Source organism: Nomascus leucogenys, unplaced genomic scaffold (genome assembly GCF_006542625.1).
Source record: "Nomascus leucogenys isolate Asia unplaced genomic scaffold, Asia_NLE_v1 Super-Scaffold_391, whole genome shotgun sequence".
In the NCBI taxonomy this organism is placed as follows: domain Eukaryota; kingdom Metazoa; phylum Chordata; class Mammalia; order Primates; family Hylobatidae; genus Nomascus; species Nomascus leucogenys.
The window spans coordinates 4,053-28,247 of record NW_022097988.1 but is presented as its reverse complement, the minus strand read 5'-3'; the positions used below and the strand labels follow the sequence as shown (position 1 = coordinate 28,247).

Sequence of the window (24,195 nt, the reverse complement as noted above, 5' to 3'; positions counted from 1 at the left end):
ATCCGGTGAGGGCCTGGTTCCTCATTCATAGATGGCGGTTTCTTGCTGTGTCTTCATGTGGTGAAAGGATCAAACAACCTCCCTAGGGTTTCTTTTATAAAGGCACTAATCCCATTCATGAGGTCTCTGCCCCTAATTCCTGATCACCTCCCAAAGGGCCCAGCTTGCAACACCACTATCCTGGGGGTTAGGATTTCATCTTATGGATTTGGGAAGGACACAAACATTCACCTCATAGTAACTTCATTCCTGGGAAATCACTGAGATTTCTGTTACCATCAAGTTTGTGCTTGCATCCGATTAGCTGCGCAGAAGAGATAAACATAGCCGGCTTGAGAATGTAGTCCTTAGAAAGGCCTGCTTGCAAAGTTGGCCCTTGGCTGACATCTGGGAACTTGAATGTTAAACTGTTGTCTACACTGATAACAAAATTTTCCCTAAATGACAAGAGTGCCTCACTGTGCCTAAACTTTTTGTGCAAACAGTATGCTTTATGCTGAATACATGTTTTACTTCTGGGAGTCTGGAATATTGGCACATGCTAGGTAGAAGGAGTGCCTATATGACAGGCCTCCAGTAAAAATCTTCAACTCCTAGGCTCAGTCAAACTTTCCTGGTGAACAAGATTTCACATGGGCTGTCACAACTCGATGCAGAAGAAATTAAGTTATCACTGTGTGACTGTACTGGGAGGGGACTTTTGGAAGCTTACGCCTAGTTTCCTCCAGACTTTGCCCATATACCTTTTCCCTTTGTTGATTTTGTTTTGTATCCTTTCACTGTAATAAATCACTGTAATAAATCAGAACCATGAGTATGACTATATGCTGAGTCCTGTGAGTCCTCCTAGCAAAACTTTGAGCCTAAAAATGTCTTGGGAACCTTTAACACAGTAGGTATTTCATCCTGCTGCCTGTCTGCAGAAATTTGAGGCCAACAGTTTTCTAATGATTTTGTCTTAGTCCCTCGTAGTCTGAGTGGTAGTGCTTTTAACAGTACAATTCTTTTAAAAACCTCAAAGGTTTCCTTGTGAAACTGGTTCAGATCTCCATGACCCAAAAGTCTCTACCACAATTCTTTTGTGAACAGGTCTTTCTCTTCTTTGAGAGTTGCAGACATCTGTTGCACAAGAACCCTAAAATTTTTAGGAGTTATTTTGTCTAGTTCAAAGTATCTACTAAGCACCACTTTCAATCTTACAGAGCTCTTAACAGAGTGTCCTACGGCCATACCTTTTATTAGACTTTTACCACTGAGACTATACATTACTTTGAGTTTCCTTTAATGGCTTGAGAGACTACAGTTGAGAAATAATTTAATTTTTCCACTTAGAAATCCCTAGCTTTTCTATAATCTAATTTCTGCTTGAAAATGGAGCCATCTTTCTCCAACTCATTTCTTTCTGTCTTAGTTCATTCTGGCTTTTATAACAAAATACCATAGCTTATAAATAACAGGAATTCATTTCTCACCATTCTGGAGACTGGAAAGTCCAAGATCAGGGTGTCAGCATGGCCAGGTTCTGGTGAAGGCCCTCCTCTGGGTTGCAGAATCCCACTTGTTGCTGCATCCTCACATGGTAGAACAGGTGAACTAGCTCCCTTGGGCCTATTTTATAAGGACACTGATTTCCATTCATAAGGGCTACACTATCATGATCTATTCACCTCTACAACCCCTCCATCATCTCCTAATACAATCACATTGGTGATTTTGTTTCAACATATGAATTTGGGGGGAACACAAAGATGCAATGGACATAGCACGTGGAATGATAGACAGTAGAGACTTGGGACAGTTGTGGAGGGTAGGAGAGGGTAGATGATGAGGAATTACTTAATGGGTACAATGTACATTATCCAGGTACCCTGACTTCACCACTACACAATCTATGCATGTAACTAAATTACACTTGTACCCCATGCATTCATATGAAAAAAGGAGAGTAAGGCCAACCCAGCTCATTTGCTCCAGCCTAGGTGACAAGGGCAAAACTCTGTCTCAAAAAAAAGGAAAGAAAAAAAGAAATCTTTGCCTATCCCAAGATCATGAAACTATTTCTACAATATCTTCTAAAAGCTTTATTGTTTCTTCTTTCACATTAGGTCCATGATCCATTTGGAAGAGATTTCTGTGTGTGGTGTGAGGTAGGAGTCAAGGTTCCTTTTTGTTTATATGAATAAGCCAATCAAGCCAGCTACCTTTACTGAAAAAGCATTCTTTCCCTCTTTGAACTACAGCGGCTCCTTTGTCATAAATTATGAGATGGTGTGTTTTTGTTACACTGGTCTATTTGGTATCTTGCACTGCTGTTCCATTTACTGCCACATTATAATAAATCCTGAAAAATGGTAGCTTAAGTCCCTCAACTTTGTTTAAGACTGTCTTGATTATTCTTGCCTTTTGGAATTTTCATATGAGTTTTAGAATCAGTTTATCAATTTTCATGAAAAATCCTTCTAAGATTTTGACTGAGATTGAATTAAATTTATTGTTGAATTTGGGGAAAACTGACAGCTTTATAATAATGAATCTTCTAATCCACAAACATGGCACATTCCTCCATTTATTAAGGTACCTACAAATTTTTGTTTCTAATTTCATGTAGTTTTCTGCACAAGATTTGTTAGATTTATCTCTAGGTAATTGATGATTTTGACAATATCTTAAAAGGCATTTGAAAATATTATTTTCTATAGGTAAGACTTAAAAGCTGTTAATTGAGTCTCTCCTCTGGTTAGGCATCTGTGTGCACCAACGCAGAAAAGACAGGGACTATGAGGAAGAAAAATGTTGCATCAGGAAGGGCCGTGGCCACATCTGCGTCCCTCCACTTCCTTCATCCCCAAGCAAGTAAGTCCTAACTTTCCCCACCTGGCCTGTCCAGGACTGATTAAGGATTTGGTGCCATCTGGATTTTAACAGTAGTGCAGTCACCCAGAAATGTGACAGGAATGCCCCCAAAGCCCTGAGGGCTCTTTCTGCTCTCACCCTTCCTGAGGGAAGGGCTGATCCTAAGACCCATTACCCCCACATTTTCAAGTATGAGAATCCTGAAAAGAAAAATCATTTCATATTTCCCAAGGAATAGATACTCATTATAGTGAAGTCAGATATATAGAACAAAGAGATGGTAAAACTTGCTCATAATCTCATTACCAGCAGATAAACATAGTTACATGTTTTGTCACATCCTTTCATACTTTGATCCACGGGGTGTGTGTGCAAAATAATCGAGGCATCACACTCTACATAATTTTGAACCTCTTCTTTTTTTTTTTTCACTCACTAATATACAGCAAACAGCTTTCCCTGTCGGTGGATGTATTTCTACAATTTCATTTTCCCCCCAAGGTTTCACATCACTCTCACCATGTGGATATACCATATTTTATTTACTAATTCTTGACCAGTAGATATTTAGACTTCAAAAGATTCCTTAGAATGAAATCTTTCCATGCACAGTTGATTGTTTCATCAGGAAATATTCTTTGAAGTGTTTCTAGGTGAAAATGCATGCATTTTTTACATTTTAACTTTAATTTTTTAGAGATCCCTAAAATTTAGGAATCCCTGTTGCCTAGGCTGGTCTCAAATTCCTGGGCTGAAGCTATCCTCCCACCTCAGCCTCCTAAGTAGCTGGGATTGCAGACACGTACCACTGTGCCTGGCCAGCATGCATGCTTTTTAAACTCCAAAAATACATTGCCAAATTGCTGTTATGAGGATACATTTTTTTATGCCAAAAAGTTTTGATCGACCTCAAAATACTGGCTACAGTTTAATTTTTCAATATTTGACAGTAGGTATAATTTCATCTAAGTTTACAATTTTAAGTCACATACATTAAAAAAAAAGACCTCAGTTACGTTTATGAAATATGTACTTGTTTGGAGGAATGTTTCAAAAATCTTTTGTAATAAGTTGGAATCCCCCAGAGTGGGAAAAGGATGAATGAAACACATATTTGGCACCCGCTTTGTTTCAGATCTTTTCCAATACATTATTTTTAATCTTGAGAGCTTTTTATGATATGTGGATTTATAGCACCCACATTTTACAGATGAGGAAACTGAGGAATTAACAAAATGTCTTTTTCTTTTGCTTACCTTACCATGATTCCTCTCTACTCTCTCCTTTAAGTCACTGGGATTATATTGCAAATGGTGACCCCAGAAGGCCACTGTAGCTAATGGTGTCCCCCAGTTTGCAATAAAGATTTCTGTCGTCTCCCTCTCCTGCTGGGTTCAGAAAGAAAGCCGGGGATGGTGGCAGGCCCCTTGCTCCATCTACTGGCAATCACTGTGCAGTGCATGACCTTCCCACACTGCAGTACTGGCTAGAGCAGATGAGGTGGAAATATCTGTAAATTTCACATCTGCATTTACTCTTCATAACACCTTTCTGAAGCAAATATTGTATCCTTATTTCAAATGCATGGAAACTGGGTCTCTGAGAGATGAAATGTGTCCCACATCAAGCAGTTGGTAAATGGCAAAGCTGATCTCTGCCACCAAAGCCAGAACACTTTTCAGCACAGCGTGCTGCCTCCCTGAATGAAGTAATCATGAGGAACTGCTGTCCACATGGTTCTGCCTTTTCCTCCAAACCACTCAAACTATAAGATAACACCAAAAGAAATACCCAGCGTCTTTGCACAGAGCAGCCGCAAATGCTTTCTGCTGTGGCAGCTGCTGTCTCATTCACAGGACTGTTTCTTCCACCTCAGACCCATGCGTTCCTGCTCTCTGCCAAGTCCAAACTGGAGCAAACAAATTCTGTCCCAGGGGGGTTTCCCATCTGTGGCTGGCTGGCTGGACTTCCTCCACAACCACTCTCTCAGGCAGGAGCTCAGTGAGACATGAGATCATGGGGGCTTCTGACTGGGCCAGCCATTCCTGGGGCCGTCATCATAGTCCAAGCACCCACCGAGACTGGCAGCAGTATAGCATTGTGAGGGGGGCTGAAGTCAGATAGACTAGATTCAAACCCTGCACCCTCCTTTTCCTAGTTCTGTGGCTTTGTGCAAGTGAATCAAACTCCCAGAGCCTCTTTCATTCTAAAATGGAGACAATAGTTTCTACTTGTAGGGTTGTTCTGAGATTTGAATAAGGTTGTACAATCACCTAGCTCTTAGTGCTTGTTTACTGAGTACATAGCAAGTGCTCAATAAATGGTAGTGTGAAGTTGGCACTAGGTATGTACCTTCTCTGACCCTCCCTCGGTCAGTAAGGAACATTAGCATCGTGTGGGGGTTAAGATCCTGAGGTCTGGAGTCAGACAGACATCCTTTGGATCTGGACTCTGCCACTTGCTAGCCATGGGACCATCTTGTGGCCTTGTGTCTCCTCTCTGTGGACCTCAAAACAAGTCTTTATTCAAAGCCCAGGGTCCTGCCTAATATTAAGGCTTTAAATACATATTTTCAAATTGCCTCATGAGGGCCCTTTTAAAACATCAGAAACATTAAATTACTGATAGGGTAGCTAAATTTGTAGTAATAATGTATCTGCCTACATGCCTAATGGATTCAGTAATGCCACTAAATAGGAGTTTGTGTTATTTACAGCAGCCTCTACTTATATTTGAAAAGAGTAACACATCACTTATTAATTTTACAGACAATGTGTGGGTCACATATGGACTTGTGAATCTCATGCATTACCCATGTTGTCCCCCAAATACATAGAGTCACTGTGGCAAGAAACACCACCCTGAGTACCTACTGCTTGCTAGGGATTTTCATGGAGATTATGGCATTTAAACCTGAAACAGGGCCGGGCATGGTGGCTCATGCCTGTAATCCCAGCATATTGGGAGGCTAAGGTGGGCGGACCACTTGAGCCCAGGAGTTTGAGACCAGGCTGGCCAACATGGTGAAACTCCATCTCTACCAAAAATACAAAAATTAGCTGGGTGTGGTGGCATATGCCTGTAATCCCAGCTACCCGGGAGGCTGAGGAATGATAATCGCTTCATCTCAGGAGGCAGAGGTTGCAGTGAGCTGAGATCATGCCACTGCACTCCAGCCTGGGCAACAGAGCTACACTCCATCTCAAAACAAAGCAAAGCAAAACAAAAAAAGACAAGAAGAAAACCTAAAACAACTCTGCCAAATAATTGATATCATCACCACTTTATACACATGGGAACAAGCTCCGAGGGCTCAATGAATTTCCCAGAGTTCTACAGATAATAAGGGGCAGAGCCAAGATCCTGACCCTGATCTGTCTGTGTAGCATGAGAGAAATATCCACCGTGGACTGTATTTGAAAATATTCACAGATGCAAGGTTAATGCTATATAAAGTATATTATACCTAACTTTTATAACATATTTTTTCATTTAACAATAATTGTGAATAGATACTTCTATCAACCTATAAATCTACCTACTTTATCCTTTTAAAGGACTATGTCATACTCTATTAAATGAATTTACTATAATCTATTTAACCAACATTCCTTTAGTGAACATTTTAATTGTTTGCAATTTTTTGTTCTTGCATGTAATGCTGAAATGAACTGGATCATATGCGAGTATTTTTGTACACCTCTAGAAGTGATTTTTTAAAATTCCTAAGAGTGAGATGATAAAATTAGTTACAAACATTTACTAACACATATTACCAAATCAGGCAGCATAATAAAAATCATCAAATTTTTATTCATTCACTAAGCAAATACATCGTGCTTGCGCTGTGCTAGGTACTGTTCCTAGAGCTTGACTCCTCACGACATTCTGAGGTGAGAACTTTAATGATTCTGTTTCATACATGAGAAGACTGTGGCTCATAGAGACAAAGTAACTTGGCAGAAGTTAGACAGAAAGTAGCTGGTTTGGAAACCAGGGTCTGCAGCGCCCAGGCACTTGATGACTATGTTGTCCTTCCTGATTTATTAAAGCTTTATTCCTAGAATTACTCAAATCCTAAGAATAAATCTTATTTGATGGGAGTATCAAATGAGATTTTAAGGGGGAAAATATCTCATTAATGTTAACATTATATGTTTTAAAATAAGATTTTATTATTTTTCCAGCAAAAATCTTAAAAATTAAATCATTTGTTTTATTTTTTTAAAAAGGAAACTATAAGCCCAATATTTTAAGAAACGATTTCATTCACTTAACATTTTTGAGCTGAATCTCTCCTTTCATCAGTTCTCTGTGAGCGGAAAAGAGGGAGGCTTAGGGGCTTAGGGGATTAGGGGTCATGGTCGCTGGGAAATGTAGCAGAAACCTGTCAGGGCTGCTAGAACCTAGAACAGTTAGCCATAGTAAATTGGTTGGTGCATATCCTTACAGAACTTTTATTTTGTAAGGGTGTATGCAAACTAGCTACTACATTACATTTTACATACATTAATAATCTCCCTTTTTTACCTAATGTATATTTTTCCATGACCATGAATGTATTTTTATAACTTTTTTTTTAGGTTTTAAGGCATGTCATTGCTAAGTTGCATCTCCTAGATTTGGGAAAGAATCTAAAAAACATATTTGGTGCATTCTGTGTGCTCTGGCCAGTCACACACGTTATTCTATTTAACCTTCTGATGACCTAGTTATCTTCACACTCTCTTTTAGAGAGTTGCTCCCAGCAGTCATGTGACTCGTCTAAGGCCATGTTGCTACAAGTGGCTTGCAATCCAGGTTGGCTGAACTTCCAACTACATTCTCTTTGCTGTGCACTGTCCAAAAGTAGGGAGAATTTCCTGCCTCTGGAATCCTCTATGTACAGGTGCCACCAGTTGTCTTCTTTGTGCACAGAAGAAAGTAAAACCCAGAGGCCATCATTAGTGATGGAGATGCATTGTCAGGAGATGACAGAAGATGGGTAGAAGTTGACAGAGCTCTCATTTCTCCCACATGGGCTTGTACCATATGCAAATGGTTTCATAAGCATCTGGTAACAGTGTGTTCAGCCACAAGAGGGAGAACAAATTGGAGCTGGAGATCCTTCTTCTCATGCCTCACTGTACTTTTGACTTCCTGAAAAAGGATTCGAGTGGCTCGTTTTGGCATCTTGCAGTGTAGCGTATTTCCACTGGGCAGGGAGTCGCAGTCTCTCTTATGCTCAGGCTGGCCACAGTGGCTTTCCTGGATACTTCGTCCTGGTTCAATCCTGGGGTGGGGGAGCAGAGTTGCCTGCACCTTCCTAACAGAGCCAGCCTCCCAAGTAGAGCAGCTGAAGAGGGAAAACAGTCACTGCGGGCTGCAAGACTCATTGTCTGGAGCAATATCTGGGGCTGGGGCAGGTCCTCGGCCCACTGTGGTGATGAAAAGCGCTCAAATCATCAAACAGTAAAAATTCTACACCAAAACCCACACTTTCCACAATAGTTATGTGGATTTCTCCTCCTAGCCTGAGGGCATTTCTCTCGTGCTCCTTTCTGTGTATGATTCTTTGCCTCCAGGACAGCCCAGCTCCAGCAGCACACTCAGGACAGGCATTGTCTGATTCTGCCTGACATGCTCCAGGCTTAGGAAACTGCTGGCTCCTGCGAGCCTGGGCTGCCACCCCTCTCCCTGGCTCTGGGTTCCAACCCTGGCTTCCTGGGTTGCTTGTAGCACGGGATGGAGTTAATGGTCAGCCTGGGAGTTGGAACTTCCAAATTGTGTTAGCCTTTAAAACATCAGTGTCAGCCAGGAACTCAGAAGAGAAAAAGACCCCAGATTGCCAAAAGCCCCTTCTCTTAAAGGGATGAATCAAAGGCTTTCTTCCTTTTCCACATCCCAGGCAGGATTCATCTCTACCCTATTCCCAGAATAAACAGAGTCCCATTAGGTTTTCATGCCTACAATTGTCCCCAGTTTGTGCTAAAGAGTAGTTGGTTCCAGACAGGAAAACCATAGCCTCCGCTCTATAGAGGGTGAGAAATGTGTGTATAAACAGCCTGCATTCGAATGCAGAAAGTCATGGCAGGCTGGATGAAGACCACCACTAGTTCCAATGATACTTCTTTGAGAATTAGAAAAAGGCCCCCTTCCAGTAGACAGAGTCCCATGGGTAAACAGACAGCACCTGTATCCTATTTAGGAAAAGTGTCCCTCCCTCTAGGTGTAGGCAGTGCCAGGCCACTGGAGCACTGCAGAAATGACACTGGAGATGGATGATGGTCCCACTCATCCTGGCCACCAGACATAGTTGTTCAGTGCACAACCTGGAAAATCATACATGTCAGCCCTGGTTAGAGTGGATGAGGTGAAAGTGTGGGGAGATCTTATACTTGTGCTTTCATTTCCTGTTACATCTTAGTTATAATGTTATTCTCATTGCACAGACATGGAAATTAGGGCCCAGAAGGTGAAGTGATCTGTTAAAAAATAAATGGCAAGGCTGGTCGCTTAAACTCTAAAACCAGACCACTTTCCACCATGCCATACTGCCTCCTCGCCTGAAGCACTTTTAAAGAGCCACCTTATGCCCACGTCTGCATCCTTTAGTTTTCTCAAGGCACAAAATCTTTAAGAACCACCCACTCAACATATTTGCATACCGTGTGTCCTGGTATGGCAGCTGCTGACCATGCCCTGAGTCATGCCCATGGCCAGGCTCCCCACTCAGGACCATTTCTATCTGTGCAGACTCATCTTTTCCTGTTCTTTGCAAAGCCCAGCTAGAGCAAGCAAGTTCTTCCCAATGGGTTTTTCCCATCTCTGGTTGCTTGGCTGGCTGAGCTTCCTCTACAAACCCCCTTCCTTTCCCCTGAGCAGGGCCTGGTGTCCCCATCCTGCCGAGTTGAGCTCATGAGGGCATCTGACCTGGAGTAGCTATTCCTGGTACTATTGTCATTGTCCTGTTTCATCTGTGAACATGGCTGCTGGCTCTACAGAGATTTGGCAGGTAGCAAGGAGGTTTCTTTTCAAAACTTCCTTTGGAAGTGAGACTTGGTGAGGATCTTATGCCCACCTTTTCCTAGCTCTGTGGTGTCAGGCAAAGTCTCAGTTTCTGCAAATTGAGGTTAAGAATTCCTACCTCACAGTGGTCTTTTGATAAATAAATAAGATCTTAAGTGTAAATTATTCCACTAGAAATTGCACAATTACTTTGGTCTTCATCCTGGAGGTCCACTGACAAGCCTCATGCAAACCTGTGGCCCTGTTCATCTTAAAGTGTTTTGATTCACACTTTCAAATGACCTCAGGAAGACCTTTTATAAAGTAAAAATGTTGGGCAGCCACATGATATCCATTGACCCAGTGAGGCTGTTTTACTGGGTATAAGAGGTTTGACCCAGCACTTTGGGGGGCAGAGACAGGCAGATGACTTGAGGCCAGGAGCTGGAGACCCGCCTGGCCAACATGGAGAAACCCCATCTCTATTAAAAATACCAAAAAATTGCCTGGGCATGGTGGCACATGCCTGTAATCCCAGCTACTTGGGAGACTAAGGCACAAGAATCTCTTGAACCCAGGAGTCAGAGGTTGCAGTGAGCCAAGCCGAGATGGCGCCATTACACTCCAGCCTGGGCAACAGAGTGAGACTCTGTCTCAGGGAAAAAAAAAGGTTGAGGGGAGGGTTTGAAAAAATAGTAGCATGTAGTTATGTTTCTACAATATTTGATATATATAAGGATTTACCAACCTCTTGCATTAGCTGCTATCCCCTACAGCAGTTGCTGTAGGAAAAAAACATCAAGTTCTGAGCTCCTACTGTTTGCCAGGCATATTCTGAGATGATCATGCTTAAATCTCACAGTTACCCTGCAGAGTAGTCCGGGTATCACTACTGCCTGACAGATGAAGAAGCTGAGGCTTGCAGCAGTTAAATGACTTACCCTAGGCCACACAGATAATGAGTGGGAGAGCCCAGGTCTGTCTGTGAGGCATAATGAAATTAGCATAAACCCTCCACATTGGCGCCACTTGCATAAATTAACATATATTCTCTCACAGAAAGTATTTTATTGGGCATAACATTTTGTATCTTTTACCATTTAACATTAGTTGTGGATCTTCCCATGTCACATAAATATGCCTCATTCTTTCGGGATAATATGATTACTGTTAAATGGATTTACTATCTATTCTGACAGTCAGGTTCCTCCTCTGTGCATTAACAGTGGCATTGACGCCTGCTTTGCAGGGCGCTGTGAGGGGAGAGGGAGGTGTATGCTGGAGAGCTCCCCACGGGCAAGGCCTGGCTCTGCGTCACTCACTGTCAGATCCTCAGGGCCCGGGGCTGGCCCGGCAGGTGGCCACCATTCCCTAAGAGTTGGATTGGATCCGTCAGTGCTGAAGGCAGGGGATAGAGCTTAGACAGACCCTCTGTGTCCTGTCTTCTTCATCTGCAGCTTACTCATCCTTGCCCCTTTCACATGCACCCAGCAGAGCAAGTGTTCACTGAGCTTGAACAAAATTCAAGCTACAGCAGCTGATAGATATCGAGGCCTAGAGTCACTGTCAAAGTGTTTCTCAAAGAGTGCTCTCCGGAACACCATGGAAAACTCATTTACTGTGTAAATTTGAAAATCCCTGCCCACAGGTCTATCCTTGTGTATGAGCCATCAGCTCATCAGGTGTGTGTTTGCTGGACCATGTGGAGGAAGCTGAAGAGACATGAGTTGAAGGCAGAGAGTGAGTCCCAGGTGGGATCTTAGGACAGGTATGAGAAGTTAGGCAAAAATGGGATAATTCTAACCTTCATAACCTTAGATAATAGTTCACATTATTATTTAGTTAATAGGATTTAGTTAATATGATTGTACCCACTTCTTAATCTTTTTTTAAGAGATAAAGTCTCACTCTGTCACCCAGGCTGGAGTGCAGTGGTGCAATCATGGCTCACTGCTTCCTGGAACTCATGGGCTCCAGCAATCCTCCTGCCTCAGCCTCCTGACTAGGTGGGACTATAGGCACACGCCACCGTGCCTGGCTAATTTCTTTGACCTTTCTCTAGAGACAGGGTCCACCCACGTTTCCCAGGCTGGTCTCAGACTTCTAGACTCAAGTGAACCTGAACCTCCTGCCTCCACCTCTCAAATTGCTGGGATTACAGGTGTGAGCCACCACACCTGGCCTGAATTTCTTATGTGCCATGCTACTACAAAACGTCATTATGAGGGGAGGTTGGATGGAAGGTGTAGGAGGATGCTGTAGTGCCTTTACAATATTTCTGTATATCTAAAATCATTTCAACAGGAAACATTTATTTTAAAACGTGAAGGTGGTTCTCCTTCCATGAGTTTAAAGTACAAAGGCAGGCTCATGGTGTCGTCAAAACCTTCACGTTTTGAAATTAATGTTTCCTGTTGAAATCATTTTAGATATACAGAAATATTGTAAAGGCACTACAGCGTCCTCCTACACCTTCCATCCAGCTGCCCCTCATAATGACGTTTTGTAGTAGCATGGCACATAAGAAATTCAGGCCAGGTGTGGTGGCTCACACCTGTAATCCCAGCAATTTGAGAGGTGGAGGCGGGAGGTTCAGGTTCACTTGAGTCTAGAAGTCTGAGACCAGCCTGGGAAACATGGGTGGACCCTGTCTCTAGAGAAAGGTCAAAGAAATTAGCCAGGCACGGTGGCGTGTGCCTATAGTCCCACCTAGTCAGGAGGCTGAGGCAGGAGGATTGCTGGAGCCCATGAGTTCCAGGAAGCAGTGAGCCATGATTGCACCACTGCACTCCAGCCTGGGTGACAGAGTGAGACTTTATCTCTCAAAAAAAATTGAGAAATGTAACAAGCGTACAATCCTATTAACTAAATAATAAGGCCCTGAGGTGGGAGTGCACTGCTCCTCGTCCCGAGCTGCGAAGGAGGTGTCCTGGTCGGAATCAGTGCTGGGTGCACTGCAGGGCCCGGAAGTCCATGCCCACATTGTTCAGTTCCGCAAAAGCCAATCTCACTCCCTCGGCAGTGTTCAGCCTGCCAGCAGGTGGCCAGCTGGTCCTCCTGGGATACAGCACGGACCCAGCAGCTCTGTTCGAAATCATAATGGGGGAACCAAGGGCCCCCTACATCCAGGTCCGTCGGGAGATGGGGCATGGAGTTCCACTGCAGGAATCTCCAGGAACCCTGAGGTCCTCCCTGAGCCAGGGCCGGGCTGGGAACACCCTGAGTGCCCACAGGGTAGGTGTCTTCCCGGACAGCCCCACCAGGACAGGGTGTGGAAGAACGAGGTGCCCCTGGCGGGGAAGCTGACCAAATGGGCCACTGGAACCGGGCTGGTGGGCCTGGAGGGGCCTGCCTGTCCCCCTTGCAGAGGGTCTTCCCGCCACGTGAAGCCGGCACAGGCCTGGGTGCCGAGGACCCTCGCTCGGCTTTGGCTGAAAGGAAAACAGACGTGGTCAGCGTCTCCAGGGAGCCCATGCAGGCCTTTCCGGGCTGGGCCCCCTTGCCTGCGTCTCTGTAGTCCTCGGGGTCTCTGTGTGGCCCCCGTGGGCTGACGCTGAGGACAAGCCTGTAGTCTGCTGATCCCAGAGGGAGGGGTGTGTGCTGCCTGGCGTGGGGAAGCTGTCGTGGCATGGCGGGTGGCTCCTGGGACTGCCCCCAGGGTTGGGACTGGCTGTGGGTTTCCTGCCACACACATTCATCCCAGGGCTGTTGGGCCTGGGATACGGCCCCCAGTCAGAACTCAGGTGGGAGGGTCCTTGGATGTCACCCAGCCCCTTGCCACCTCACATGGGGTTTTTGGGCCCAGACATGGGTAAACCTCTGCCCTCCTGGGCTGCCCAGTCCGTGCCAGGACTGACTCTTCCCACATTGGGCTGAATTCTTGGCTCTGGCTCTGGGCCCGGGGTCCCGCCTGTGCCCTCTCCCTGAATGCTCTGGGGGTCAGGGACCCCCAATTCCCTTGTCTTCCTGGCTCAAGGCTTGTTGTCCTGGCAACCTTGGAGGAGCGTGCAGGAGTGAGGGGCCTCTGCTGCTCTCTGAGGCTGTGGGTGCTTGCAGGGAGAGGCAGGGTCTCCCACAAATGGGTCTGGCTCCTCTAGTAACTTTGAGGGCCCTGTGAGGGGGAGAGCGAGACACCGTGGAAAGTGGGGGGGGGGGCTTGAGGGAGGGTCTTGCCCACATCCCCCTCCTGCGTGCACAACACGTCCAGTACACAGGCACTGAGCGCCTGCCCTGAGGACCGGTGGGCCTCCTGTACTTTCTTAGAGTCCAGGAGGAAGAGGAGGAAGAAAAGGTGAAGAGGAAGTCCCAGGTAGTAGGGTTGCAGGTCCCGGGCACTCCCGCACTGTTGACTGCCCCAGAGGGTGACATGGGAGGGGACACGGCACTGGAGCCCACCTGGGGGTGGCAGGTCCGCTTGCTTCCTCCCTCGTTTGTTCACAGAGGCCCTGAGGTGCTTGAGCACCGTGTCATCATCCCTGGCCCAGTGATGGCAGAACCAGCTCGCGATGCATGCGCACAGGCCGGAACTGGTCTCCTTGGGGCGCTCTAGGGACAGGGTGGACATCAGGCCAGAAGAGTTCCCTGGGAGGAGGCCAGCCCGTACCCCATGGCCACTTCAGCCTCTCACTGGGTGGTGCTGGATCCTTTTGTGGCCACCCGAGGGGTCCAGATGTGCACAGGAGGCTGTAACTGGGGGGCGACCTGGACAGGGAAGTGCCCGCCACACTCCTGACTTTCATCTGGGTCATGTGGGGGATGGGCTCGCTGTCACAGTGCCCTTCCCGGCCCACCTGGCCAGACCTCCCTCTGAGCCAGAACAGGGGATCGTGAGGACAGTGTGAGGAAGCTGCCCTCGGGCCAGTCGGGGTCTGACCCCGGGGCTCCCCAGGCCCCATTAGGCACACGTAGACTTACTCTGCTGCACCTCGAACGCAATGCTCGTCATGTGCATCAGTGCTTGTTTTCCTTGTAGCAGGTAAACGTCCCACAGGCGCAGGGTCAGCCCGAGAGAGATCTGTGGAGACAGCAGGCGTGGGAGAACCTGGCCCTTCCAGGTTGGGGCTGTGGCTTGAGCTGTGCCCATTGGGGTTTCAGTCCCCACAGTCATGACCTTCCCCATGAGCGTCGCCTGGGCCCTCCAGGACGCTGGGTCAGGCAAGGTCTTGCAGCTCCTCGTGGGGGGCACTCATATGAGTGGAGATGTGGCTCCTGGAGAGAGGGCTTGCCCAGCGCTTGAGGCTTCCCTGAGCCCTCTCAAGTCGGGTCCTGGCCCAGTCTGCCCATGAGGCTGGGCCTGAGCCCCAGCCACTGCCCTGGGATGACCCCTCTTGGGCAGAGGGTTTTGCTTGCGTGTCCTTCGGGGACCCGCCTGAGCCTCCTGTGCGCTGGGGGTGAGCCAGACTGCCGGACTGAGGAAGCAGGGCACTGCAGGGCAACGAGGGTCCCTGAGCCAGGGTCTCCCTATGCCGCCTTACCTTCATTAACATCCGGAGAAGCCAGCCTAACGAGAGATGCTGCCCGCATAGACCAGCGTCTATGTCCTGGTCCTGATGGGAGCAACAGAGGTGCTCAGGCCACTGGGCTGCCCTAAAAACCTCCCTCTTCCAGGGCCTCTGAAGAACCTATGCCTAGTGCAGAACACTGGGCAGTGTCCAGGGCTCCCCGCGACACCGTCCCCTTCCCACACTCTCGGTGGACACACTGCCCTTTGCCCTGCTCTGCGGGAGCTGGAGCCCCAACCCTGTGCCTCTGTCTCCTCCAGGGCAGGAAAGGAAACCAACTCCCAGCCCATGGAGAACCCGGCATCCCAGGTCAGGCCCTGGCTGGGACTCAGCCAGTCACCAGCCCCACGAGGGGCTCCAGCCCCCCTGCTCCTCCAGCCCCACGGGATGCAGGGCCTCTGGGGAAGAGCCGAGGGGACCATAAACTCACCAGATGCCACATGGTCTTGGGTTGTGACGTGGGTACCACATGCTCCTGATGGTCTTGGAGCCCCTGGACTGTCCCGCCATTTGGGCTGTGGAATCCTGAGAAGCCCCCAGCCCATCATGAAATCAGAGCCTTCCCCCAAGATGTGGAGCCATCAGCTGCAAGAGCTGGGCAGCTTGAGAGGCCCCCAAACCCGAAGGCCTCCCACCCTCCCATCTGGCGACCCCACCACGCGGCCTTTACCCTGGGGAGGTGGGGCGGGAACATCCCCTGGAGCCTGGCTGGAGGTTCCCCTGGAGGCCTCCTGGGCCAGGGTGCAGAAGCGGCAAGTCTGACTTTGAGGCCACAACAGGGCGGCCAGAACAGTGTGGGTACTGGGCTTCCTGGTCATCTCCTGGAAGTGGGGTCGGGCCAGGGGACACGGGATGGGGAGATGCTGCCACCTGGGCTTGGTCGGCCCATTCGTGCGCACCAAGGGCAGCGGGAGCCCCGGCAGCTGGAGGGCAGGAGGACTCTCAGGGAGGGGAGAGTCAGCTGCACAGAATCAGAGCCGGAGGGCGTGGCTCCGGGACACAGAGGGTGGCCACGGGGAGGATGAGATGCCCTCTGCTGATGGGGTTGAAAGGTGTCTGACTTCAGCTGTGGGGGGCCAGCTGCGGACTCCTGTGGGACCCTCAGCAGAGACGTCCTAAAGGCTCCCAACGAGCCGGCGACACAAGGAGGGTGCCTTGGCTGAAAGCCAAGATCACCTGGCCACAGTGGCCGTCCCCGGGTCTGGCTGCGTGAGGCCCCAGGGGCAGCTGTTCACCTACCCTGCAGGGAGTGCCTCTCACTGGCCAGTAGCTGCACCAGTGCCCAGAATGCGTCCTCCTCAGGCAGATACAGGAGGAACAAGGCGGCGATGTGGCTCAGGTTCCTGCGGTAGCCCACCTCCTGCAAGAGCCAGAGTCACCATGGAAGGACATCAGCTGGGAGGGCTGAGGTCACCTGGGAGGACTCATGTCATTGGAGAGGGCAGAGGTGACTGGACAGGCTTCCTCTGAAGAAGAGGCTTCCTCAGGATGCAAATTCATTTCATGACAAGAGCCAAGTCCATCAGGCACTTCAGCACCTTGTCCAAAATGTCTCCTGAGACCACCATCCTGCGTGTGAGGCTGCCAAGCTCCCAGGCTTTGGGGCAGCCCCAGGAGGAGGGCGTCATTTCTCGTTCTGAGAAGTGGTGGTCAGGCCCAGGTGACACCAGGAGTCCAGGCCCCAACTCCTTTGTGTCTCAGCTTGACCCCTTGAGACCACCCCCTTGCTTGGAGGTTTATGCCAGCGGGGAGCTGGAATCCTACCTCCTATAACCTGGTGGGTCACAAATACCAACTTTAAAAGAAGCAACGACACCCCCACCAGACACCCACTCCTCGTGAATATGGAAATACGGCCCGGGAACCTCACTGCCGGGAATACTCACCGGGTTATACTCCGCATAGGCTAGGAGGATGTGGAATAGTTCCTGCTGCCTAGGAAACAGAGAAAGGGGGCTATGGTTTGGTTTGTGCAGATGCTGTTAGTTTCACTTTGTCTACAAATCCTAATGACAAATCCCATTTCAGGTTCAGATGATTCACCAGAAAAGCAGTGAGCTCTTCAGGGCCTGAGGCTGTTGAAGAAATGTTTCAGTAAAATCCACATCTGTGACATGCAAATAGCCCAGTTGTACAGTGAGTTGACCGATCCTTTTCACTCTGAATGATTTTTTTTTTTTTCAGTTTGCACACATGCCAGTTCAGTCTCTGGATGTACAGTTCCTCCACGGTTCCAAACCAATGTGCAGAGTCTCCCGGCCACCGCTCCAGCCCCTCCTGGGGTGACTCCTTCATCCTCCAAGTCTCCAGAGTGGCCCCTATGCACCCAGCCTCTCCCCGATTCGTCAGCCCCTGGCCACCCAGACTGCTTCTCAGTCCCTGTGGTTTGGCCTTTTCCAGAATGGCCTAGGAATGGGAATGCTACTGTGGTAGCTTATTGGGTCTGGCTTCTTTCCCTTAGCAAAATGCATCTAGGATCCACCCACGTTCATGCGGGCATCACTGGCTCGTTCCCTTTTCTCGCCGGGTCTTCTGTTTGAAGGGAGGACCAGCCCGTCTCTCCCCATGCCCGTGTTGAAGGCCGTCCCTGAAGGCTCGGTGTGTGAGTGACGGTGAATCAAGCAGTGAACCTGGCATGCAGGTTTCATGTGGATGTCAGTTTCCAAATCAGTGGGTTCAATATCTGTGACACCTTGGGGACACGTGGTTCAAGTCCACTGAGCTTTGTGAGCCACTGCCCAACTGGCTGCCAACGTGGCTGTGCTGTGTCATGTTCCCAGCAGACCTGGATGAGAGTTTCCAGGACCCATAATTCTCCCAGCGTTTGGTGCTGTCAGTGTTGTCTGGGTAGGCTCATGGGCCCTCCATCCTGCCCCCCTCCCGTAAGTCCTACCACGGGTCCCCGTGGGTCAGGGAGAGCACCTTTCACCATTGTGCATGATTTCCTTTGCTGTCTTCTGTCTCCTCAGGATCCTCCTGGGCTCTGACCCCACATGTTCCAGCCTGGCCCAGGGCTTGGAACCAGGGAGGTGCTCGGTTCATGGTGCCTGCTGCTCCCTGGGCCAGGAGAGCTCTTGGTGGCTCTGTCATCCCTCCTGGGTGACCCTGGCTTCTGCTCCGGGGAAGTCCCCATCCCTCTCATTCACCCCATCTCCGCTGGGACCCTGTGGCTCCCGTAGGCTTACTTGGCTCCATATCGACGCCTGAAGAAGACATGGTTCTGGAGAGTCCTGCTAACATCCCGGTCGATCTGGTGGATGTGTTCAGATGACCTCTCGCCCTTCTCCTTCATGAGCTGTAGGGCAGGGCCAAGAGGAGGAAGCAGCCTCAGAACAGATGGAAGACTCCCTGCCCCAAATGGCAGTCAGCCCACAGTCAGCACTTCGGGAAGGAAGGAAAGAAGGAAGGTTTCCTTCTGCAGAAAGCTGCTTTTTGGCTTGTTATTGAAGCCAGGGAGGGTCACCAGCGCCGAGTTTGTCTGTGGTGACTATGCCACCGTCCGTGCCCAGGATGTGCATCTGACCATCCTCCCCCATGCCCCCCAGGGTGGGCTTGGCGTTCCCTCCAGCTGGAGACCTGGGCCACTGACAACGGCCTGTCCCGTTTGTTGTGCTCTGGCTGAGCTTACCTTGTATTTGCCTGGGTTTTTTGATTTGATTTCCTGAATGTTCAGGAGGACTGACCATGCCAGGCCCCGGATGTTCGTGGGAATCCCCTTGTATGTGCGATCTATGAGCTGTGGGCAGAAAACAGTCTGGTGTTACAGGCCACGGGGTGACCCCAGTGAGGACCAGAGCCCGGGGATTCTGGGAATTGTCGGTTTTGGCCCCATGATTTCTCAATAGAGGTGAGATCGAGCTGGGACAGGGTCTCCCTTCCCAGGACTGAAAGAGTGGATGGACACTCAGAGTCAAAACTCTGATCTGAACCTTTTTCTTCCTTCGGGTCACCAGGGCATCCCTAGTCTTCAGCTCCAGGTGGTCCCAGCCCTAGATTCAGATTCCCTCCCAGCAAGGTGACGCTTGCACGAATAGGCAGGCAATCTGGCCACCAGGCCTGCAGTCCTCTGGGCGAGGACAGTGTGCCACGCACCCTCTGAGAGGCTGACGGTGCCAGGCCACAGCCATGGGTGCCTGTCCCCTGTCTCTGCAGAGAGTGCTTCTGGGGGCCTCTCCCTCCACACATTACCTTTTCGGTGTTCTTATATGTCTCCCATTCGCCGAGCATCTCCAGCCACTTGCTGTTTCTCCTTGTCTCCCGCCGAATTCGCTGTCAAATGAGGAATGTTGGAGTTAGTGGAGCTGCCGGGCTTCCCAGAGCTGCCCGTGGATGCTGGGTCTTGGGCTCTGGAGCCCTGGTGGGACCCAGCTGGAAGGAGCCAGGGAAGGGCAGACCCTAAGGGCTGACAGCCTTTGAGCAAATGAGCACCAGTGGGCTGGCTTTGGGACCCCGGGATGTGCCATCCTCAGGCCACAGACACACCAGTCTTAGGTCCCAGCCTCTAGGTGGGGTCCTGACACAAGCGAGAAGCCACCCCCAAGCCAGGACTGTGGTTCTCACTTTGGAATTTTATCAAACTGCCAAAGTTAAATCAACCTGGGGTCGGGTCCCTGCTGCCCCTCCCAGTGACAGAGTGTTGTCCTCACCTGCCACCGCCCAGGCCAGCTGCTTCCTCTGCCTCACTGCCCACCCGCCCAGTCCCTATGTCCCTGGACCAGCCCCTCCATGCATCAGGCTCTTACCTTGGCCTCCGGCGCAGTCAGAGGAGGCAGCTCCGTCTCACTGTAAGGCAACCCAGGCAGCGCTGAGGACCTGCACAGGACCTGGAGCCACCCCAGCCTGGGAGCCAACCCCCAGAAAGGACTGGCTCTGTCCCTACCCAGCTCAGGGCTCAGCCCGGGAGAAGGCACAGGGAAGGGAGGACAAGGGCCTTCCTGTCGGGCTGACTCCCAGGAGGGGCAGGACCTGGGAGAGGAAGGAGTGCAGGGACAGCCTGGCTGGGGTTACCGGGGCCCCTGGCATGGGGGTGGTCAGGCTGCACAATGGGGCTGCCCATCCTGGACTCGGGTGGTGCTTTCTGCTGGAGCTGAGAAAGGCAGCCCTGAGATGGGATGGGGCCGCCCAGGGCGGGCGACCGGGCCCTGCCAGGAATCCCTCAGGGATCGACCACATCACCCCGCCAGGGTCAAGGGAGCCTGCCCTGAGACCTGCCCGGTGTACTCTGGGTGCACCAGGGGCCCATCCCACTTGACAGCCCCAGGGCTCTTGCAGGCTCTGACCTCCCAGCATCCACCTGCCTCTCCATGCATCTGAGCCACACACCCTGCATTTCAGAAGTGGCATGGCTCATCAGCTCCCTCCCACCCTACTTCCCCCGCCCGGGATCCGCTGTCTCTCCATCCTCTGATCCCTAAGAGATGGGCTCCAGGCTGGGCTCCTCTTACCTGGCCCCAGATCCCTTCCCAGCACCAGACCCAGGGTCTTCAGTCACAAGCCCTGCTGCCTCCCCAGCCTCACCCTGAGATGCCCAGAGCGGGGCCCTGCCCGTCTTCTCCCCCATTCTCTTAGGGCCAAAGCTCCCACTGTCCCCACACCTTTCCCCCTTCCCCACGGGGACAGTGAGGGATGTAGCTCTAGGGAAATGGGGGAGGACAGGGGCAGGTGGGCTCTGAGAGACCTGCTGGACAACAGCCCCGAGGCTAGGCCAGGTGTCTCCTCACCCTGTGGCCACAACCCTTGGATCTCACTGGGGTTGTCTCCTGGTAGGCAGGGCCAGACCCTCGGGCTGCCCCGCTCCTCTTGTGCTGACTTGCCGACAGAACTGCTGAGAGCCCAGGGGCCTGACCTAGCCCAGTCTCCATTCCCACCGGCTCCCTAGATGGGCCTTGCACCTCTGGCCTAACGACAACCTCGGGCTGGACCTGCAGGGGAGCCAGGGGAGAGTTCTGACCCTGGAAAGGAGGTTGACCCGAGCTGGCGAGACATGTCCTGTGTCACAAAGGCCTTTCTAAAAGCAAACCCATCCCTGAGCTGAGACAGATGCTTTAGGGATGAGGGGAGCACAGAGGACTCACTGCACAATCCCAAATGGATCCACGTGTTCGAACATTCCAATAAGCACAGGCCCCTTGTCCTCTGGCAGCCCAGCTCGGTGCCCCTGTAAGCCAGAGGGAGCCTTGGTGAGGGGTCCAAGGTAAAGGGTGCAAGGGCCTGGGGGTATTGGCCACCCGTCCCTGCCCTGTGCTCCTAGGGAACCCAGGACCCTTTGACCAGGGCGCACTGGAAGAGGCCTCCCTCCAAGAAGCAGACCGAACTGTACCTTTGCATATTTCCTGATGATGTCCTCTCGCTCCTGCGCCCGCCAACTCTCCACATCCTCCACCACGTTCATCCTGTGAGACAAAATTGGATAAAGGTTACACTGTACCCGACAGCTTCAGAGAACACCTGAACCACTCCCACCGGGCTCCCAGATGCTGGTTGGTGGTGTAACCTTCATTCCACCACTGCACTCTGGTAAAAAGGGGCCAAACCCCGTGGCCCACACCTCCATGGCTCTCTGCAGTCTGAAGCCGCAAGCAGGGGTGAGCATCTTCCCAAGGACTCGAGAAGAGTGGGACCTGGACAGAGAATCCCGTTTTCCCCTTATGCCATGAAACGGGCACATACCTGCCCCGGCAGGTTGAATGGTGTCCACCAGCCAAGGGTGAAGGGCCTGTGATGGGCTATTCCGGGGTTGTGGATGCGAACTGGGGTCAGGCGCCAGAGGTCTCTGTACGATCGGCCTCCTGGGATACTCAGGGCCACAGAGATGCCCAGTTTCCTATGGGGAACAAGATCTCTCCTGACTGCTCCGTTCTACCTCGCTCATCACTTGGGCTACCGTGGCCCTTCAGTCTAACCAGTGAAGCTGCTTTAGGAATAACGCCATTTGAGCAGGAGTGTGTTTGGTTTTGGGGATGAGGGATGAAAATGATCTACTGTCCCCAAAGCAGCCACTGCGCTCATGGAAACCACATCTCTCGGGGAGGGACTGTGGACTCCACCATTCTGAGCTGTCCCTATAGGAGGGGGCTTCATTTTCCTGGGTCACTGATGAAGAACAGTGGGTCCTTGCTCCTGGAGAACATCTAGATGGACCGTCCCTCCTGAGAATACTCAGGGCAAAAGGAAAGCGAGGCCAGACAGAATAAGAAATACTTGGGGAGAAGCCCAGTGCCTGGACCCCTTTGAACACAAGGGAAGATAGTCTCCCCTCAGCCAGCCCTCCAGGGCTCCTTCGCTTTCCGCAACTGCCCAAGGGCAGAAGGCTCCCCACGCCACTCCCAGACAAGGGACCGTGTGTGTCCAGTGGGTCCCACAGTGACCATCAGGGCCCAGCTTAGGCCCCAGGTGTGTTCTGAGGACCCTTCCCTCCTCTCCACCCACAGTGGATCCATCCCAGTGTCTCTGCCAGGGCCAGGCTCTGCCCCATTGGGATCGGAAATCTGGGCAGATTTGGGATCTTGAGCAGGGAGGTCACAGGGTTGAGGCCTGAAGTCTAGCACGGCACACAGCAGGGCTGAGAGCAAAACCCAGGGTCATGTCTGGATTTTCGGGCCGGTTACCGCCTCTCTGACCCCAGAAGTCTCACCTGTCGAATGGGTACATTCGGGAACAGCACCCACTCTATGAAGCCACCGTGAGAACGAAAGAGAAAATCATCTATACAGGCAATGTAGAACGGGCTCCCTGTGAATGCTCAGGGATGACCCTCCTCCTCAGTAGCTGCCCAGAGGCCAACACCGCCCGTACCACAGCCACTGTCACCAAGTCAGCCTGGAGGGAAGAGAGCAGGTCACACTCACCTGATGCTGAATCAGCTGGCCTGGGTTATGTTGCCTCTCAGGGGAAAACCTCAGGGAGAAAACCAGGAAAACACAGCTGCTCACAAACACCACTGCCTCTGTGTAACTGCCGTAGAACACAGAGGCAGGCCGGAGAGCGGATAGGTGCTAAGCACCAGGGGCATTCTGAGGTCATGGCACGCATCACAAGGGGGCCTTGCCTGGGTCAGCAGGGCCCAGAGTCAGGGTCCTCCGCTGCCTGAGGCATCAACATGCCTGCCTGCAATGTGTTTGTGCACATGCGTGCACACGCGTATGTGGGTAAACACGTCTGTGCACGTGTGTGTTGCTTCTCTGGCCAGGCCCGGCTGCCCCACTCATGTGTGCACCCAGTTCCTCATCACTGTCACCCCCGAGGCCCAGGGCCGGCATCAGAGCATCCATGGGTGCTCCCTAACCTCAGCCCTCCCCGCCCAGGGTGGTCCTGGGATACACATAGGGGTGGAGGGAAGTGACTGCTGCTGTTGGATCTCAGAATACAAATGCTAATACTATCACCTAATGGTCTTTTGAGCGTCTCTAACGGTATCGCTTTTTCATTTCTGACATTTTAACTGGGTATTTCTCTCCATGACCCTTGGCTATTCTAGCTAGAGGATCCTGTGGGGAAAGTGCTGGGCACACAGTAGGGGCTCACTCTTCTAGACATGTTATCTAAAACCTGGCTCATCTGTCCTTCCACCCAGGGCCTAGGGGATGCCAAATTCCAGGGGCCAGAAAGAGCTCGGGATAAAATGAAACTTCAAGGGGAAGGCTTTGACCTGGGCTGAGTCTGCCTGTGCCATCTAACTGGAGTCTCAAGTCCTGAGGCAGGACGTCCAGATGCCCCAGTGCAGGGCCCTCCTGATCAACACCTGCTCCCCTGTACTCATTAGCAACCTCACCCACCCTACTCTCAAAGCACGCTTGGCTCTCGTATCCAGGAGCGCTGCATCTGTAGATTCAGCAACAGCAGATGGAAAATATTC

At 50.7% G+C, this 24,195-nt stretch overlaps 1 protein-coding gene across 1 annotated transcript; it reads right to left on the bottom strand.

Annotated features, from left to right (window-relative positions):
* Window positions 1-12,737: 12,737 nt before the first annotated feature.
* Window positions 12,738-22,638, bottom strand: TBC1D3B (TBC1 domain family member 3B). Its single transcript, XM_004092741.2, is given in 15 exon segments — window positions 12,738-12,861; window positions 12,863-13,271; window positions 14,236-14,385; window positions 14,755-14,854; window positions 15,315-15,386; window positions 15,772-15,866; window positions 16,581-16,701; window positions 17,228-17,276; window positions 18,527-18,636; window positions 18,970-19,077; window positions 19,530-19,610; window positions 20,084-20,123; window positions 21,416-21,498; window positions 21,661-21,733; window positions 22,011-22,638. Coding segments are annotated over 14 exon segments (1,572 nt in total). The 5' UTR covers window position 21,733; window positions 22,011-22,638; the 3' UTR covers window positions 12,738-12,779.
* Window positions 22,639-24,195: the final 1,557 nt, after the last annotated feature.